This window comes from Eubalaena glacialis, chromosome 19 (genome assembly GCF_028564815.1).
Source record: "Eubalaena glacialis isolate mEubGla1 chromosome 19, mEubGla1.1.hap2.+ XY, whole genome shotgun sequence".
In the NCBI taxonomy this organism is placed as follows: domain Eukaryota; kingdom Metazoa; phylum Chordata; class Mammalia; order Artiodactyla; family Balaenidae; genus Eubalaena; species Eubalaena glacialis.
In genome coordinates, this window is record NC_083734.1 from 21,806,471 (window position 1) to 21,826,177 (window position 19,707).

The following is a 19,707-nucleotide window of genomic DNA, read 5'->3' on the forward strand; positions in this document are numbered from 1 at the left end:
AGCATTATTAAGTGATAACAATGATGTGTTTTAGTTCAAAGAATAATTCTGTGACTATATTAGTCTGCTTAGGCTGCAATAACAGAATACCACAGACAGGGTGGCTTAAACAACAGAAATATATTTCACATAGTTCTAGATGCTGGGAAGTCCAAAATCATGGTGTTAGTAGGATTAGTTTCATTCTGAGGCTTCTTCTCTTGGCTTGGAGGTGGCCGCCATCTCTCTCTGTGCTCACATGACCTTTTGTTTATGTGTGCACAGAGAGAGGGACAGAGAGAGCTCTTGGGTGTCTCTTCTCATAAGGACTCTAATCCTATGAGATCAAGGCCCATCCTATGACTTCATTTAGCTGTAACTACTTCCTTACAAATCTACAAAAACAGCCACACTAAACGTTAGGGCTTCAACCTATGAATTTCGGGGGGACACATTCAGTCCATAACAGTAGCCCACCAAAATATAAAAGTAAAGGGGAAAAATACAGTTCAAGAATGTACTTGACTTGAAATTTAGGTTGATATGTTATAGAACAATACGTAGAGCTGAGTTGAGAAGTTGATCTATAAAGACTGTATCTTTCCTAGCTCTGTTTACTTAATGGCCTATGTGTATCTTTGGAACCAGATTTTGGTTCCTAATGTTATCTCTCACTGAAAGCCAGAGAAAACGGCTTTATTTTTGTTTTCTAATGGCCTATAATTTCTCAGTAAAGTGACAATTAATGCTTACTATCACAATTAAAGCTTGATCTGGGTTATCCTGAGGGCCAAAAAAAAAAAAAAAATGGAGATTACAGTTTTAAAGGATTAAATAATTGTATCAGTGCTCTCTGTTCTGTCAAAATTATTAAGGTCCACTTGGTCACAGTTTGAATTATCTTGGGAATCTCCCAAGTCCTGGATCAATATAGCAAAGAGAAATGTCAAGAATTCAGGAACCAAAAATTCTGCTTCTGGTATGGCCAAGGTAGTTTCTACCAAGGCCACCCTTCTGCAGATAAATATAAACCCTGGACAAATTTTAAAAAACAAAAAATTGCACTGTGGAGGTCCAGACTTAGAAGAAAGAATGGCCACAGGACGAGTGTATTGTTTTTATGGTTTTTAACCGCAGGGTGGGTCATAGTCTGTGCTGTGCAGGGTGATTAAAGCTCCTTCAGAAAACCACTATCATTCTGGCTGGAAGAATCGGGGACAGAGTTTGGGACAATAGCTGCTGAAAGGGGGTAGGGGAGGAATCCCTGAAAGGAGAGAGCCAGAGAGGGAAAGTTCCAAATTCTGTGTGTCAGCTCTGCCCAAATCTCTAGCTGACCTATGAACAGAAAAGAGAAGTTTCTCCCAATACCAAGCAGATTGTCACCTATGGACATTTACATAGTAATTGCTTCATCTTGTTTTGGTTTGGAATTCTTCCTAAACGTCACGGAGCCACAGAATATGTAGCTGTTGATTTGCTCTGGATGCCAGACAGACAAGAATGTTGTGTAAGATAGCTGGCTCAACTGTCTTTGGATGGATCCCAAACACGATGTTCCTTTCCAGGCCAGAGAATCTTCGGACACTGTCCAACACAATGTGATCACCTGACATGTCACTTGCATCGGTGAAGCGCACTACCTTTATCTTCCTCATCGCTCTCAAGAGCTTCTGCTTGTACCACTCCACATCTTTTCTGATGTTAACAAGCACAGCGACATCCTTGGGAGAATAGCCCCTTTCAAAGAGAACCTTGCAAGTGTCTGCCACGTGTGTCACTATTTCATTCAGAGTCAAGTTTTCCTTAAGAGTTAAGGTTCCCTGAACACCCTGAGCCCAATCAGCTTCAAGAAGCATCTGCAGGGACCCAAGGGGGATGTTAGGTGGAGGATTTTTTCTGACCTCCTGCAATACACGTTGTAAGTATTCGGCTATTTGATATGCGTTGCGGACCACTCTGGTGAGCTCTTCCCTTGGATACTGGGCTGAGAGAGCAGGGAGGCCGCTGCACTCCACGTGGTTGGTCTGAAAGTAGTCTAGAAAGATCCAGAGAATTCCTGGGCAATCCTTGTCTCTCTGAGTGATGGTTTTCGCCTTGCCATACCAGTCCCCATCTTCGCTGCGGAAATTCTGAGCTTCATCGATGATGATGTGTTGAATCTTTTGAAAGTCATTTTTCATGAAGGTTTTCCGGGTCACTGCATGGCAGATTTTTTTGTCACTGTAAAAATTAAAAAGACACATTCAGGTTTTCTCTGAGTCAATAAAGGAGGAAAAGTACTCTATCATACTCCTATGAACACGATACTGTTGTCACAGATCATTTTACCATCTTACTCTCAAGGAACAAGGTGATTCACGGACTTCCCTGGTGGCGCAGTGGTTAAGAATCCACCTGCCAATACAGGCGACACGGGTTCGATCCCTGGTCCAGGAAGATCCCACATGCCACGGAGCAACTAAGCCCGTGCGCCGCAACTACTAAGCCTGCGTGCTGCAACTACTGAAGCCTGGGCACCCTAGAGCCCGAGCGCTGCAACAAGAGAAGCCACAGCAAGGAGAAGCCCGAGCACCTCAACGAAGAGTAGCCCCCACTGGCCGCAACTAGAGAAAGCCTGTGTGCAGCAATGAAGACCCAGTGCAGCCAAAAATAAATTAATTAATTAATTGAAAAAAAATTAAAAATAATAATAATTTTAAAAAGGACCAAGGTGATTTGGAGGGAATTTAGACTGCACCTCATTTGCTGACAGTAAGATCCAACTGCTTGGGACTTCCCTGGCTGTCCAGTGGTTAGGACTGGGTGCTTTCTATGCCGTGGCCCTGGGTTCCATCCCCATAAGCCATGGGGCGCGGCCAAAAAAAAACCAGAAGATCCAACTGCTTACCTGATAAATTTCTTCAGAGGCTCGTTCTCACAAATGTAGAGAATTTCATTTGCCTCACAGTGAAACATATTCCTGATCTTCTCCATGATCTTCACGGCCATGATTGTCTTCCCTGAGCCAGGTAAGCCATGGATAAACAACTCTTTGTTCTTGCGGAGGTTTTTTGAGAAGATCTCATACTGCTTGGCTGTGAGCAGATTTAAAACCTCACAGCCAAGCTGGTCACTCAAGAAAGATCTGAAGCCAAGCAAGACAATCACGAGGGACTGCAGCAAAGCTTCCATTTGCTGAGTGTTTGCAAAGTAATAGGACCTAGGGTAATCAATCAGGGATGCTGCACCCCCTGAGGACTCTGCATTGCTCTTAGGACTTAGGTGGAGGACCTTGGTAATGACACACAGATTTCCAGAGTAGCCCCCCATGTTCACCAGCTTCTGCTTCAGAGTGAAGGCAGTGCTGGTGCAATAGGACTGCTCATCTGCATCCTGCTCCCTGAGAATGGTGTAGAGAATGGGGGGACTGTTCCATGCTATCAGCAGAGCATCACAGATGACTGCTTGCTTCTCTTCCAAGTTCAGGTCCACAGCCCAGCTTCTAGAAAGGATTAAAATTCCCTGGGAGAATGGATATATTTGCATATTTATTAATTCCTCCAAACCTTCATTCTGTGAAGACAGCTCCTTCCAGAGGGATTTGGGAGTATATTTCAGACATCCTGGTAGCACTAGATATGGAAAGAATTATAAATTTAGTGGCAAAAATCACACTTATTTTAATGATTAATTGTAATTAATCAAAATTACTATACTTATACTTAATTATAATTAATTTTATTAATTATGATGTTACTTATTTTTGTATACATTCTTTTGCCAATATTATTATATTACAGTGAAGGAAAAGAAGCCTTGAAAAGTCTGGCACACTTCATCTAAGCCTATGTGCTTATTACGTTTATGACCTTGGAAAATTCCTTAACCTCTCTAAGACTCTGTTCCCTCATCTGTAAAACAAACAAAAATCCACATTTACAAAAATAGCACATCTCTTATGGTGAGGAATAAATGAAATAGCATAAAGGTATCTGCTCGTTGTAGCTGCTTGAGAAATGTTAGTTCTCTTTCCCTTCCTCCTCTTAAAGCACCTGAATCTCAAAATGTCCCTTAACAGTCCCCATTGATGGAGGTAGGAAGAGCCCTCTCAGGAAGAAGGTGCTCATTAAATATCTGTGGAGAAGATGGAGCTATGAAAACTTTACTAGGAGGGACCTCTGTGCAGCCCTCCACTGGGAGATCCTAAGATTAGACTCTGAGATAACTCTCCTGAAGCATCACTCACTTACAGATCTATGTAATAATGCATCTATCACAAGAGTCTACCCTTTTTCATGAAGGAGCAAGGAACAATGTTGTGACATGAGAATAAACTTGCACTGTAGGGTTTTAAACTTATGTCAATGATCATTTGTTCCAAAGGGAGGGAAAAAATGAAGAGATTGTTGTCATCCTCTTGTGGTGGTGTCAGATCACACACCAGAATCTGGATCTGTAGGGTTAATTTCCAGTGAAATTACCCATATTTCATTGGTAGTTGTTTATTGTTCCTTGTGGTGGTGTTCTCGCACTTGTACCAGGTGTTTGCACAACTTGATTTTGCCTGCAACCTGGATGATGGTGAGTAGGAGATGGACTCTATTATGAGACACATCCAGATTTTGGAGATGTTAAAAGGCTGGGGGAAACATGCATCTTGGGATGGATGGAATAGGGTAATATAAGGATATGTTTAAAATGCAGCTTTAGAAACCAAAGGAAGTATAAAATAAAAAAGTATAAAATAAGAAAACACATCATTTGTACCAGGGAGTTTGCACACATCTATGGTTCTCACAATTCTGCAAGGCAGATATACTTACTGTTCTCTTTTTCATATGAGTAAATGGGAACTCAAACTGGTCAAGTGCCTTGCCTATGGTCACACCACTGGGAAATGGCAGAGCCAGCGTCTGGACCCAGTGCTGTCTCAGACACCAGACCCTCTGTTGTCTCTACTGTGGCCTTGCAAGCCACACAGACTACCCCTGCCTGCTAAATGGACAATGTCACTAAAGCATTTGATGTTCATAGCAAATATGTTTTGCCTCATCGTCAAATAGGTCTTATTTTTCTTTAATTATATAATGGGACATGCTTCCTAAGGAAATTATGTGAAGACAAGAAGTGTCCCTTTCATTTCTTTGATATTCCACATGGCACTTAACCAATTATAGGGGCCAGACTAGGTGTCAATAAATGTCCACCACTCCACGTGCACCAGAGTAGTTACCACTCTCCATGTGACTTGGGGCCTCTGTGCCTTTGTGTAGGTGTGCCCTGAGACTTGAATGCCCTCTTCTACTTTTGTCACCTGATAAATTCCTCTCATTTCTTCTAGAACTCCCATGTCTGTTCTCTCCTCAGAGTTCCCACAGAACTTTGTATCCATACTAGGCACTAATCTCTTCATGGATCTAGGGAAACCTTTTTTTGTGTGTGTGTATGTGGTTTTTAAAAAAAATATTTTATATTGGAGTATAGTTGATTAACAATGTTGTGTTAGTTTCAGGTGTACGGCAGAGTGATTCAGTTATACATATACATGTATCTATTCTTTTTCAAAATCTTTTCCCATTTAGATTACAGCATATTGAGCAGAGTTCCCTGTGCTATACCATAGGTGATCTAGGGAAATCTTTAAAAACAGAGCACTGAAGTGTCCAGACTGATGGTTTTCCAACTACAGGAAATCAGGTGAGGGCTCCTAACAGTTTAGGACATCAGGATGAAGGTCGCTGGGGGTTGGTTGAATCTGATCTACTACTCTAACCCCTGACTTTCTCTAGAACCCATCACTCCAGGTACAGACAAAATTTCTTTTTCAGACAGTCATTGCATTTTTTTCAAAAGAAAGATTTACAGTGTTTAATCTGAAGCTAAACTATTGTTAATCAATAGTAATAATTAATGTAATGAGGACATCCCTATTCTTAGTATTCGGAGTCCAGTTGCAAAACCCAAACCGAACTGATTAGTTACCACTGTGAGACCTCAGAATCTAATGATAGCGGTCTCTGAAAATGAAAATTTGCTTCAAAAAATGGTTTTAATTAGGCAATACAGTCCCATAGTCCAAATACCAAAACATTCCTCTTTCTATTCGCTCCATTTCCTCCCTTCCCAAGCCCATCCTACTCCTCTAACACAGACCTTTTTTTTTTCAGTTTCTCAGCTAGTCTTCCAAAACTTCTTTGTGCAAATACAAGCAAATATTTCCCCCTTTCTTACACAATAGGTAGCAAACTGTCCAGATCTTTCCATATCAGTACATAAAGAACTTCCTTATTTTTTCCCACAGTTGTCTAACAGGCCATCTTATGGATGTGACATATGTCCCTGTTGATGGGTTCTTGAGTGTTTCCCCCCAACCTTTTGCTATTATGAGAATATTACAATGAGTAACCTTGTATATTTTGTATGCATGCAGGTATATATAAAGAATAAAGTCCCAGCAGTGGGATTACTGGGTAAAAGGGTAAATGCATTTGTAATTCTGATAGATATTACCAAGTTGTCCTCCAATGGAGTTGTACCAATATGCACTCCTGCCAGTAATGTACGAGAAGGCTTGTTTCCCCATAGCACAGCATATAAAAGATGTCAGATTTTTTTATTTTTCACAATCCAATAGATAAAAATGATAGCTTGTTTTAATTTGCAAGTCTCTTATTTTGATTAATATTAAGCATATTTTCAAATGTTTGAAAGCCATTTGAATTTATTTGCTCTGAACTGATTTTGTTGATTTTTCTTTTTAATTAATTAATTTAATTGTTTCTATTTTTGGCTGTGTTGGGTCTTCGTTACTGTGCGCGGGCTTTCTCTAGTTGTGGTGAGCGGGGGCTACTCTTCATTGTGGTGCGCGGGCTTCTCATTGCGATGGATTCTCTTGTTGCAGAGCATGGGCTCTAGGCGAGCGGGCTTCAGTAGTTGTGGCACGTGGGCTCAGTAGCGCACAGGCTTAGTTGCTCCGCGGCATGTGGCATCTTTCCCGGCCAGGGATCGAACGCCTGTCCCCTGCATTGGCAGGCGGATTCTTAACCATTGCACCACCAGGGAAGCCCCGTTGATTTTTCTTCTAAGTTGTTCTTTATCCTTATCAACTTTTGGAAGCTGTTTATATTGATGTATTAGAGACATTGGCCCTTTGTTTGTAATATGAGTTGCAAATATTTTTCCTAGCTGGTCAATGGACCTTTGACTTTCTACTTAGTTGCTTTAGCCATGCACAATGCTTATCTTTTAATGTAATCATATATATCAGTCTACTTTCACGGCTTTTGGATTTTGAATCTTGACTTTTCTAATCCTCATGCCAAAAGTATAAAGGCGTTTACAAATGTCTTCTAGAACACTTATGGCTTTAATTTTTTTTAAATTCTTGATCGATTTAGAGCTTATGTTGGTATATGTCATAAAGCGTGAATCCATCTTTTTAAAAATAAATTGCCACCCAGTTTTCCCAATATCTCTTTATTGAAACATCTTTTCTTCTCCACTTGAGAGGCCAATTCCATCACGAACTAAATTCTGATGTGTTTGCAACTATTTCCGGACCTTCTATCCTGTACCCTTGATCTAATTATATGCCAATACAACTCTATTTTTATTTGAGGCTTTATAATGATTTAATATCTGGATAGCCCTTCTTTTTGCTCTTCTTTTTCAGGTTTTTATTTCCTGGCTCTTCTTGCTTGTTTATTTTTCCGCTGGAACTTTAGGATAAGACTGTTTAGATTAAGTTAATCTCTTGGGTATTTTTTATTGATATCTCATTAAGTTTATAAAATAACTTAGAGAAAACTGACAGCTTTCTTCCTTTCAAGAACATGACATGTGTTTCCATTTTATCCTTCTTCTGTGTCCTTCAATATTGTTTAAAAATTTTTCTCAGATCGGTTTATCTTAGATATTTTAAATTTTTGTTGCTATAGAAAATTGGGTATTTTCTTTGATTTGTTTGTTATAGCAGGATAATGAATTTTGCATATTAATTTTGACATATGCTTCATATAATTCTATTAATAAAATTATTTATATTCAATCTGAATTCTTTTATTGTTTATAGTGTTTTTCATTAGGCTCTCTTGAATATAGTCCTATCTTCTTCAATTTTTATCCCTCTAATTTCTTTCTCTTATCTAATTGCATTGGCTAATTAATATTGCACAAAAGTTGTAGCAGTGCAATGATGGTTTTGGTCCCAAATTTAATAGAATGTCTCTAATATCTCCCAATTAACATAATGGTCTTTGGGGGATATTGATAGATATAGATATATAGGTATAAGTATAATGTTAAAGAAGTATCTAGGGCTTCCTTGGTGGCACAGTGGTTAAGAATCCGCCTGCCAATGCAGGGCACACGGGTTCAAGCCCTGGTCCGGGAAGATCCCACATGCCGCGGAGCAACTAAGCCCGTGCTTAGTTGCCACAACTACTGAGCCCGTGTGCCACAACTACTGAAGCCCGCACGCCTAGAGCCCTTGCTCCGCAACAAGAGAAGCCACCGCCATGAGAAGCCTGCGCACCGCAATGAAGAGTAGCCCCCGCTCGCCACAACTACAGAAAGCCTGTGCGCAGCAACGAAGACCCAATGCAGCCAAAAAGAAATAAATAAAATAAATTTACTAAAAAAATAAAATTAAATTTAAAAACTAAATCTTTAGGAGGTAGGCCTAAATGTAAGACCGGACACTATAAAACTCTTAGAGGAAAACATTGGAAGAACACTCTTTGACATAAATCACAGCAAGATCTTTTTTGATCCACCTCCTAGAGTAATGGAAATAAAAACAAAAATAAACAAATGGGACCTAATGAAACTTAAAAGCTTTTGCACAGCAAAGGAAACCATAAACAAGACGAAAAGACAACCCTCAGAATGGGAGAAAATATTTGCAAATGAATCAATGGACAAAGGATTAATCTCCAAAATATGTAAACAGCTCATTCAGCTCAATATTAAAGAAACAAACAACCCAATCCAAAAATGGGCAGAAGAGCTAAATAGACATTTCTCCAAAGAAGACATACAGATGGCCAAGAAGCACATGAAAAGCTGCTCAACATCACTAATTATTAGAGAAATGCAAATGAAAACTACAATGAGGTATCACCTCACACCAGTTAGAATGGGCATCATCAGAAAATCTACAAACAACAAATGCTGGAGAGGGTGTGGAGAAAAGGGAACCCTCTTGCACTGTTGGTGGGAATGTAAATTGATACAGCCACTATGGAGAACAGTATGGAGGTTCCTTAAAAAACTAAAAATAGAATTACCGTATGATCCAGCAATCCCACTGCTGGGCATATACCCAGAGAAAACCATAATTCAAAAAGACACATGCACCCCGATGTTCACTGCAGCACTATTTACAATAGCCAGGTCATGGAAGCAACCTAAATGCCCATTGACAGACGAATGGATAAAGCAGCTGTGGTACGTATATACAATGGAATATTACTCAGCCATAAAAAGGAACGAAATTGAGTCATTTGTTGAGACGTGAATGGATCTAGAGACTGTCATACAGAGTGAAGTAAGTCAGAAAGAGAAAAACGAATATTGTATATTAACGCATGTATGTGGAACCTAGAAAAATGGTACAGATGAACCGGTTTGCAGGGCAGAAGTTGAGACACAGATGCAGAGAACAAACGTATGGACACCAAGGGGGGAAAGCCGTGGGGGGGGTGGGGATGGTGGTGTGCTGAACTGGGCGATTGGGATTGACATGTATACGCTGATGTGTATAAAATTGATGACTAATAAGAACCTGCTGTAAAAAAAATTAAATTAAATTAAAAAATTTTAAAAAAACAAACAAAACCCAAAAAACTAGTACTAAACTTTCTTTGGGTTATTTGTATGGAAATACGTTAATATAAATGTTTCAGACATTACATGAAATTCCTAAAAATCTTATATGTTCTGTTATAATGTTATAAGTCATAATTCTAGTTATTACTTTAAAATGTATATCTCAGAAATAACTAAATTTCCTTGTCAATTGCATTATTATGAACTTTCATCAAATCATTAACCGTGGTCATTTTTAAGTCTTTTGTCATTTACAGACAGTTCTGGGTGTACTCTGATGCTTTTGCAAAAATGTTCCTATAAAAGGGTTTCATCTTCAAGGAATTCATGGAAAAGACTCTGACAAGTACAGGTTTCTGGTAACTGACTATACTGCTGAACTGAATGAATAAGCATTTTCATAACTCTAATGGAAAACTGATGAATTCATAGAAGTGCTAACAAAAGATCAAGATAAAAAAAATTAATTACATGGGACTGAGTGAACTGATGAGGATGATTATAATTTTTGTGACTTTGTTTGAATAAAAAAAATGTTAAAAAAAATAACTTAAAAAATCTTTAAAGAAAAGTATGGGTTCGTATTTTATGGAGTCTTTTAAAAATCAAAATCTATATTAATGTTTTTCAAAACTTTTTCAGTATATTAGAAGACAATGATAAAATTTTTCTGCATAAATGTATAGAAATGATGGATTATAGTAATAACTCTCTTAATGTTCATCCATCCTTTCATTCTTAGAGTTCTGTCTTTGCGTCTTCATTCACAAGTAAGATTAGTCTGAATTTTTCTTTTTTATGCTATCTCTGTCAAGTTTTGCAATTACTGTTACTCCCATTTTAAAAATAACCTGGGAATTTTCATTCTTTTTCTATGGCTCTGGAAAAGTTTAAATAGTGTTGGAAGTGTCTATTCCTCAAATGTTTGGTACAATTCCTGGAAAATTAATTTTTTATACCAGAATAATAGGTTATCACTCTATGAGGATAAAGCCCAGTATTTTGTTTTTAGATATAATTTATTCCATGATAATAAGCTCTACTAAAACAGAGTTTACTGAGTTTAGAGAATAATTACCAATCTTTATGTTTACTCTTGGATCTAATACTGTTTATTGCGGACAGTTTTTAAAATATAAATTTGATATGCAAGCGAATGCAAAGACCTCAATTAGGTAAGGTGAAAAATAAAATCTTAAATTGAACAGTCATTATTTATTATCTTAATGGTCCTCAATAGACATTTACACATATATAGGACATTTATGCATCAGATTCTAGTGCCAGATAAGCCACTGATTTACTTCATAGAGTTGATCAAGTGGTTCTTCCTCTCCAGAATTGTAGAAAGAGGACAACAATGGACTCATAGCTAAAGCCTATCATGGTGGGAGCGAGGGATGAGAGCAGAGGACAGGCACTGTCCTTGGTTCTGAAACGTGATTTCGCGATTTTACACGACTGTTTCTCCTAAACCCAAAACATGTTCATGGATGTTGTAATTGATCTTCATTTTATTTGTTTTGTGTTCCATCTTGATATAAAACTTTATTCTTGTTTCATATAAAACTTTATTCTTGTTTTCATATTCTTGTTTCATATTTTTCCTGCACTCCTCTGGAAAATTCGGCAGAGGAGGGCAATTGTTTGCTCCTAGTGCAATGTATGCCTCTAGTTCAACTAGATAAAAAGTTTCCAATATGGATGAGTGTCAGAATCCTGTGAGTAGCCTGAAAAAATACACATTATAAGGCGCTATCTTCAGGTATTCTATTTATGGGAAGCAGGTATCTGTACTTTTTAAAGTAACCAGAAATACTGATGATCAGTCCTATTCGAGAACTACAAGACCGAAAGGTCGTTAAGGGCAGCAATGTTCCTCGATTCTGTATGTGGTATTGCCTCAGCTAATGAGGTCAGTGAGGGTTCATTTCTAAACTACTTATCATCAATATGCTTGTAGCATTACCACCTTGCACACATAGGTTTCGCAGAGCGTACTTTCAGGACCTTAAGTAACAAACATAACAGTTTATCTCCCCTTATCCTAACATAGAAACTGGCTGGTGTCAAGTAGGCAAACCATAGTTACTACCTGGAAATAAAAGTCGCTGGAGATCCTTCTTATGTTCCAGGCCTTTCTTGGAGTACACTGGTCTGCTAAGAGGAGGCCCGCTAGACAGACTCAGCTGAGATTCAAAGTCTTTGCACAACCATGTAAAATCTTAACAAAGAAGGGAAATTCACGTTATTCTGACATGTTAGTTCATCTCTTCACCACTGAAAAAGACCTTATGAGTGGGCGTATTATATGACTGTTTAGGTATGACTTGAGACATAATGGCAAGATAACATCCCATTCACCCTGTATGGACAAGTGCCTTCATTGCATATGAAAGTTGCCAAATCCATCATAAGAGATGTTATTTGGAAGTTTGAATGTGTTTCCCATTCAATATGTCTTCACCCTCTGTTTCTGGATATTGTTTTGTTTGAATTTCTTTTATGGTACATAGCACATTCTTTTAGTACACCTATCTATGCATATATCTGTGGTGTAAATATTCCCACCATGGACAATTTTAAGCTACCAATATGATGTCACTAAATGCAGAGTTGGGAAGACATGCACCGTAACACACCATTTTATAGTACTTCCATCATACAGATACAGTAGGTGTAAATAACCTCACGCGTATAGATAATCTTAAAATGTAGTAAATCATTAGGTTTTGTATTTATTAAATTTGTTTTAAATACAATTTATTGAACTGTAAGTTTATAAAACTTAATTTTTAGCAATGACTGTTTAACAACTGGCTCAAAACATTCCTGAAAAGTTAACAAATGGCTCTCGAGCCAGTAAGAGCCAGTTCCAATACACCACTGCAAGGCAATCATCCCCAGACAATTTTCTTTTCATCTGATGTGGGAAATTGCCTTTTATAAGATACTTCATTTGGGCTTCTCATCACCCAACAAAATTTTCTCATGTATGGAAAGTAGGATACTTGAAGATTCAAAAAACACAGAATTTAGTGTGTGTGAGAAGTTCAAAGTCACAGGAAACAGAGGGAAACCTGTTTAATATACAGGTTCCAAAGAGGTAGAAAGGACAGGGAGGGAGTTTTCTCCATCTTACCTGGATCTGTGTCCATCACCATGCCTACCCATTCCTGAGTTGTCAGTTTGCAAATATCCTTGTCCTTCACCATCCAGGAACGGGGAGCTTCTGAGAAAAGTGCACCACAGAATGGCTTCACTCCGATCACACAAGCATAGCCATATAGCTCTCCCTCAGCTAACACATCCAAGATTTTGACTGTGAAATCTATCTGGCATTGAGACTGGCAAAAATGGACACAAGGTAATTTGTATATTGTATTTTCTATTTTCTTTTTCAAAGAATCACGGTCAACCTTTTCTTTAGCACATCCCAGAACTTTCTTACTCTTATCATCCACTCCAATACAAAGATAGCCTCCTTCAGTGTTTGCAAATGCAGGGATGTACACTGGAATTATGCTTTTCACATATTCTTGAATGTGTTTTGTAGAGAACTGCTTAAACTCTATGAATTGAGACTCGGGAAAAGGCACGATTTCACCGTATTCAAGCTGGTCTTTTTGGAAAACTAGGTAAGTAGGATCCAAGTTATCGAGGTCTTGATGTATAACCTTGACAACTTTACCAAAAGGTTCTTTCCCCAAGATTTGTGCATTTATTTTCTTGGTTTTCAGGAAACTGAATGCCTCTCTGGAATCCATGGGAAGCACAGAAGTGCCAGATCTACAGTGTAACGATGAACTCAGGCTGCAAATGCGGGGCTTAAAGGAACTGTCTTCAGGGAAAGTGTCACTGCTCCAAGACTTAACAAAAATGTAATAACACCTCCCTTGTTGCTTAGTCTTGAAGAAAGCCTGCAAATTTGAAGACAGAATAAGTGTTCTCAAAGACTCTTCTAAATCCAGTCCCATCTCCACAGGATGCTCATTGTTGTTTGCCATTTCCAGCTGAATCACTCCTCCTCCTGAGTTTAATAAAGCACATGCAGCTTTTATAACTTTTGCCTTCTCTTGCTCTCTCTGAATTTTCTGAAGCTCCTTTCTGTTTCTTTCACCAAGAGTTACTTTTCCTACATTGATGACCAAGTCTGGGTAAGATGATTCTACCACCAAAGATGAATTATTTTCCTCCATGTTCATTCTGCAATTGAAACCATTAAAATACATATCTCATGTTGATGAAGAAGTAGATTGCATAGTACACAAAAGTGCATTTTTTAATTTATTTTAAAATATTTATTGAGTTCTTGCTAAGTGCTGGGGGCTGGAAATTAAGTGGTAAATAAAAAATAAGCATAGCCCTGACTCTCAGAGCTTACAGTCTGGACAGAAATATTGAATAGAGTAATTGCAGTAATGTGTGATACATACCCTGAAAGGAAGCACCAAACAGCAACAATCAACCTAATATGAACAGGGAAGCATTCCTGGAGGAAAGGGCATTTAAACTAAGATCTGAATTAGCCATGTGAAGGAATCTGAGGTTAGGAGGAGTTACTGCATTACAATCAGAGTGAAAAGTATGTAGGAAGGCCTGAAATCATCAAAGGGAATAGTGTATTGGAGTGGTAGAGAAATGTTCAGTCTGGCCAGACCTTAATAGTGACAAAGGACCTACACTGTTGGTGGGAATGTGAATTGGTGCAGCCACTATGGAGAACAGTATGGAGGTTCTTCAAAAAACTAAAAATAGAGTTGCCATATGATCCTGCAATCCCACTCCTGGGCATATATCTGGAGAAAACTATAATTTGAAAATATACGTGCACCCCAATGTTCACTGCAGCACTATTTACAATAGCCGAGATATGGAAACAACCTAAATGTCCATCAACAGATGAATGGGTAAAGAAGATGTGGTACATATATTCAATGGAATACTACTCAGCCATAAAACAGAATGAAATAATGCCATTTGCAGCAACATGGGTGGACCTAGAGATTATCATACTAAGTGAAGTAAGTCAGACAGAGAAGGACAAATACCATATGGTATCACTTATATGTGGAATCTAAAATATGACACAAATGAACTTACCTACAAAACAGAAACCAACTCACAGACATAGAGAACAAAATTGTGGTTGCCGGGGAGGGGCGGGGGGGGATGGATTGGGAGTTTGGGATTAGTAGATGCAAACTATTATATATGTAATGGATAAACAACAAGGTCCTACTGTATAGCACAGGGAACTATATTCAATATCCTGTGATAAACCATAATGGAAAAGAACATGAAAAAGAATGTATATATATATATGTATAACTGAATCACTTTGCTGTACAGTAGAAATTAACACAACATTGTAAATCAACTATACTTCAATAAAATAAATTTTTTAAAAAAGTTTACACTGAGCTAAAAAAAAAAAAAAAGAGTGACAGAGGATGGGAGATGGGAAGTGGTGAAAGAGGAGACTTGAAAGTTAGAAAAGGGCTGCTGCTTACAACAGTGGAAAGCCAAAGAAGGATTTTAAGGAAGGGAGTGACATGAACACATAGACATTTTATTATTTTATTTATTTATTTATTTGGCTGCCTTGGGTCTTTAGTTGTGGCATGCAGGATCTTTTGCTGTGGCATGGGCTCTTTGTTGTGGCACATGGGCTTCTCTCTAGTTGTGGCATGCAGGTTTTCTCTCTCTGGTCACGGCGCGCGTGGTCCAGAGTGTGTGGTCTCTGTAGTTTTGGGCACGTGGGCTCTCTCACTGAGGCACGCAAGCTCAGTAACGGCACGTGGGTTTAGTTGCCCAGCGGCATGTGGGATCTTAGTTCCCTGACCAGGGATCGAACCTGCGTCACCTGCATTGGAAGGCGGATTCTCTACCACTGGACCACCAGGGAAGTCCCTAGACATTTTAAAAGACACATTAATGATGAAGAACAGATCCATGGTTGCCAAGGGTTATGGGGAGGGAAGGGTGTGACTACAAAGGGATAACACAAAGGAGTTTGTTGGGGTGATGAAACTGTTCTGTTTCCTGATTGTGGTTGTAATTATATGAATCCATTCATGTGTTAAAACTCATAGAGCTGCACACCCAGAAAGTTAATTTTTTTGCATGATAAATTATTAAGGGGGTGCACATTATTAATTACAGGTGGAGGAGTAGTTAGAGAGGAGCAAACCAGTAGGGAGGGTTTTGCAGTAATCCAGGTGAGAGATGATGGTAGCCTGGGCCACAGTAGGGGCCATGGGAATGAAGAGATGTGAGTATACCTGAGAGACATTTAGAAAATAAAATTAACATGGCTCTGTATTGAACAGATAGAGGTCAGGAGAAAGGATTAAAATTTAGTAAGTGGGTTTTGGCTTGGGCAACTGGGTGGTTAGTGGTACCACTTATTGGCAAAAGACCAATGATTATTGAAGGTGGGTGATTGATAAATGGAGATTCACTCTCCTATTCTCTCCTTCTCTCTATTTTTGTGCATATTTGAAAAGTTTCCATAATAAGAAGTTTTAAAATTGACTTCATCTATTAACTGGGTGGTGGACATATTGGTGTTCATTATATTGCTCTCTATATTTTTCTGTAAGTTTGAAATTATTCATGACATAAAAAAGAAAACTTTTGCCTCCAAAAAATTTTTAAAGGTGAGTAGGGCATATGAATTTAGATTATTAGTAAGAAAGTGGTTGAACTTTTGGATTATGCATTCTTAGGTGGATAGGGTGCAAAACAAAGATGGCCAGGGCATAAGGTGGATCTGAGAAATGGGGAAAAAGAAGGATCAGTGGATTCTAAGATTTTTATGATGTCAAAAAAAAACTTGTATTTGGGAGTGATTGAGCAAATCAATAAAACTCAACAGTACCATAGTGAGGGGAGGGCTCTTAAAACTCTTAGGGATGGGTTGCAACCTACAGTCATTTTTCTCTCTTGCTTGATTATATACTGAAGCATGCCATTGAAACATTTCATTTATTAACTTTTTAGCACAGGAAACATTCAATGAGCGTTCACCGTGGGCACACTAACTGCTGTGAGAGACACAAAGAATCTGACTGCTGGAGATATATGGTTTAGGGTCCATCAGATTACCATGATATGGCTTAAACAATATGTGGAGAAAAATCCATAGCCCTAATCCCTATATTGGTAAGAGAGAAAAATTTAAACAGAGTGACTTGCATCAACATTGAAAGAACTTAGAAAAAGAACCAGATCGCAAAGGAACACAAAAGAACAGGAATAATAGATGGAAGGGCAGAAGGAAGTTGGAAAATTAAAAAGCAATTATTTGATTAATTAACAAGATTCAGAGTTTTGTTTTTGTTTGTTTTGCTTTTTGCTTATTTGGTTTTTGTTTTTAGACAAGCCACTAGCATCTTTATTATTTATTTATTTATTTTAAATTTTATTGGAGTATAGTTGATTAACAATGTTGTGTTAGTTTCAGGTGTACAGCAAAGTGATTCAGTTATACATATACATATATTCACTCTTTTTCAGATTCTTTTCCCATATAGTTTATTACAGAATACTGAGCAGAGTTCCCTGTGTTATACAGTAGGTCCTGGTTGATTATCTATTTTATATATAGTAGTGTATGTATGTTAATCCCAAGGTTCTAGCATTTTTATTATTTAAAAAGAACTCTGCACAAACAAAAGGGTTAGATAGGGGAAACTCTTCAGGACCTAGGGCTTGATAAATAGCTCTTAGAGGATACCCAAAGCACAATCTGTAAAAGAAAAACAATCATTAAATTGGACTTCATCAAAAATTTAAAACTTTTGCCTTGTGAAACCTCCTGTTAAGGAAATGAAAAGACAAGCTACAGACTGGGAGAATATATTTGCAAATCACATACCTGACAAATATCTCAAATCTAGAATATATAAAGAACTCTAAAATTCAGCAAACTAGGAATAGAGGGAAACTCCCTCAACTTGATAAAGAACATTTATTTAAAAGATCTATAGCTAACATCACACTTAATGGTGAGAAACTAGATACTTTCCCACTAAGATCAGGAACAAGGCAAGCATATCCCCTCTCACCACTCTTATTCAACATAGTACTGGAAATCCTAGTTAATGCATTAAGACAAGAAAAGGAAATAAGAGGTTTACAGACTGGGAAGGGAAAAGTACAGCTGTCTGCATTCACAGATGACATGATTATCCCTGTAGACAATTCCAAAGAATCAACCAAAAAAAAACCACAGAAAAACAAAAAAAACCCTTGGAACTAATTAGCAATTATAGTAAGGTTGCAGAATACATGATTAGTATACGAAAGTCAGTTGCTTTTTTATATACCAGCAATGAACAACTGGAATTTGAAATTTAAAACATAATGTCACTTACATTAGAACAACAACAAAAAAAGAAATGACATACTTACGTATAAATCTAATAAGACATATACAAGTTCTATATGAGGAAAATGACAAAACTCTATTGAAGGAAATCAAAGGAGAGCTAAAGAAATGAAGAGATAGTCCATGTGCATGGATAAGAAGATTCAATATTGTCAAGAAATCAGTTCTTCCCAATTTGATCAATAGACTCAGTGCAATTCAAATCAAAATCCCAGCAATTATTTTGTGAATATCAACAAACTGATTCTAAGGTTTACATGGAAAGGCAAAAGACCCAGAATAGCCAACACAATATTGAAAGAACAAAGTCAGAAGACTGACAAAACCAACTTCAAGACTTACTATAAAGTTGTAGTGATAAAGACAGTGTGATGTTGATGAAACAGATCAGTGGAACAGATAAGAGAGTCCAGACATAGATTCACACAAATATATTCAACTGATCTTTGACAAAGGGGGAAAGGCAATTCAATGGATAAAGGAGAGTCCTGTCAACAAATGGTGCAGAAAAAAATGGACATCTACATGCAGAACTATGAATCTAGATACAGACCTATACCTTTCATAAAAATTAACTCAAATGGATAACAGACCCAAATGTAAAATGCAAACCCATAAAACTTCTAGAAGATGACATAGGAGGCAATCTAGGTGACCTTAGGTTTGGTAATTAGTGACTTTTTAGATACAACTCCAAAAGCATGATTCATGAAAAGAACTGATACGTTGGACTTCATTAAAATTATAAACTTCTGCTCTGCAAAAGACATTGAAGAAAATGATGAGGTACGTCACAGGCTGGGAGAAAATTTCTTTAAAACATATATCTAATAAAGGATTGGTATCCAAAATATACAAAGAACTCTTAAAACTCAACAATAAAACACACAACCCAATTTTTTAAATGGGTAAAATATCTGAACAGACACCTCACCAAAGAAGATATACAGATGGGAGAGTTCCCTGGTCGTCCAGTGGTTAGGAATCCTCACTTTCACTGCTATGGGCCTGGGTTCAATCCCTGGTTGGGGAACTAAGATCCTGCAAGCCATACTCGCGGCCAGAAAAAAAAAAGAAGATACACAGATGGCAAAGGAGTATGTGAAAAGATGTCCACATCATTATGTCATTGGGGAATTGCAAATTAAAACAACAATGAGCTACCACAGCATACCTATTAAAATGGCTAAAATCCAGAACACAACACCAAAAGTTGATGAGGATGTGGAGCAACAGGAACTCTCATTCATTGCTGGTGGGAATGAAAAATGGTACAGTCACTTTGGAAGACAGTTTAGTTGCTTCTTACAAAATTAAACATATTGTTACCATATGATCTGGCAATTGTGTTCCTTGGTATTTATCCAAAAGAGTTGAATATCTATGTCCACAAAAACCTGCACATGAATGTTTATAGTAGCTTTGCTCATGATTACCAAAATTCGGAAGCAACCGAGATGTTTTTCAACAGGTGAATGGGTAAACAATGTGTGCAAGGAGACAAGAACAGTCATTTTAGCACTGTT

General features: G+C 37.9%; 1 protein-coding gene across 1 annotated transcript in view; it reads right to left on the reverse strand.

Moving 5' to 3' along the window:
• Positions 1–19,707, reverse strand: part of SLFN11 (schlafen family member 11) — a 24,140-nt gene continuing 4,433 nt past the window's right edge. Inside the window, exons 2-5 of the mRNA XM_061175585.1 lie at positions 12,929–13,992; positions 11,882–12,010; positions 2,867–3,590; positions 1–2,199 (exon numbers count right to left, since the gene is read on the reverse strand). Of these exons, the coding sequence (XP_061031568.1) occupies positions 1,416–2,199; positions 2,867–3,590; positions 11,882–12,010; positions 12,929–13,991 (2,700 nt within the window). The 5' untranslated portion in view covers position 13,992 and the 3' untranslated portion in view covers positions 1–1,415. The remainder of the gene's footprint in view (positions 2,200–2,866; positions 3,591–11,881; positions 12,011–12,928; positions 13,993–19,707) is intronic.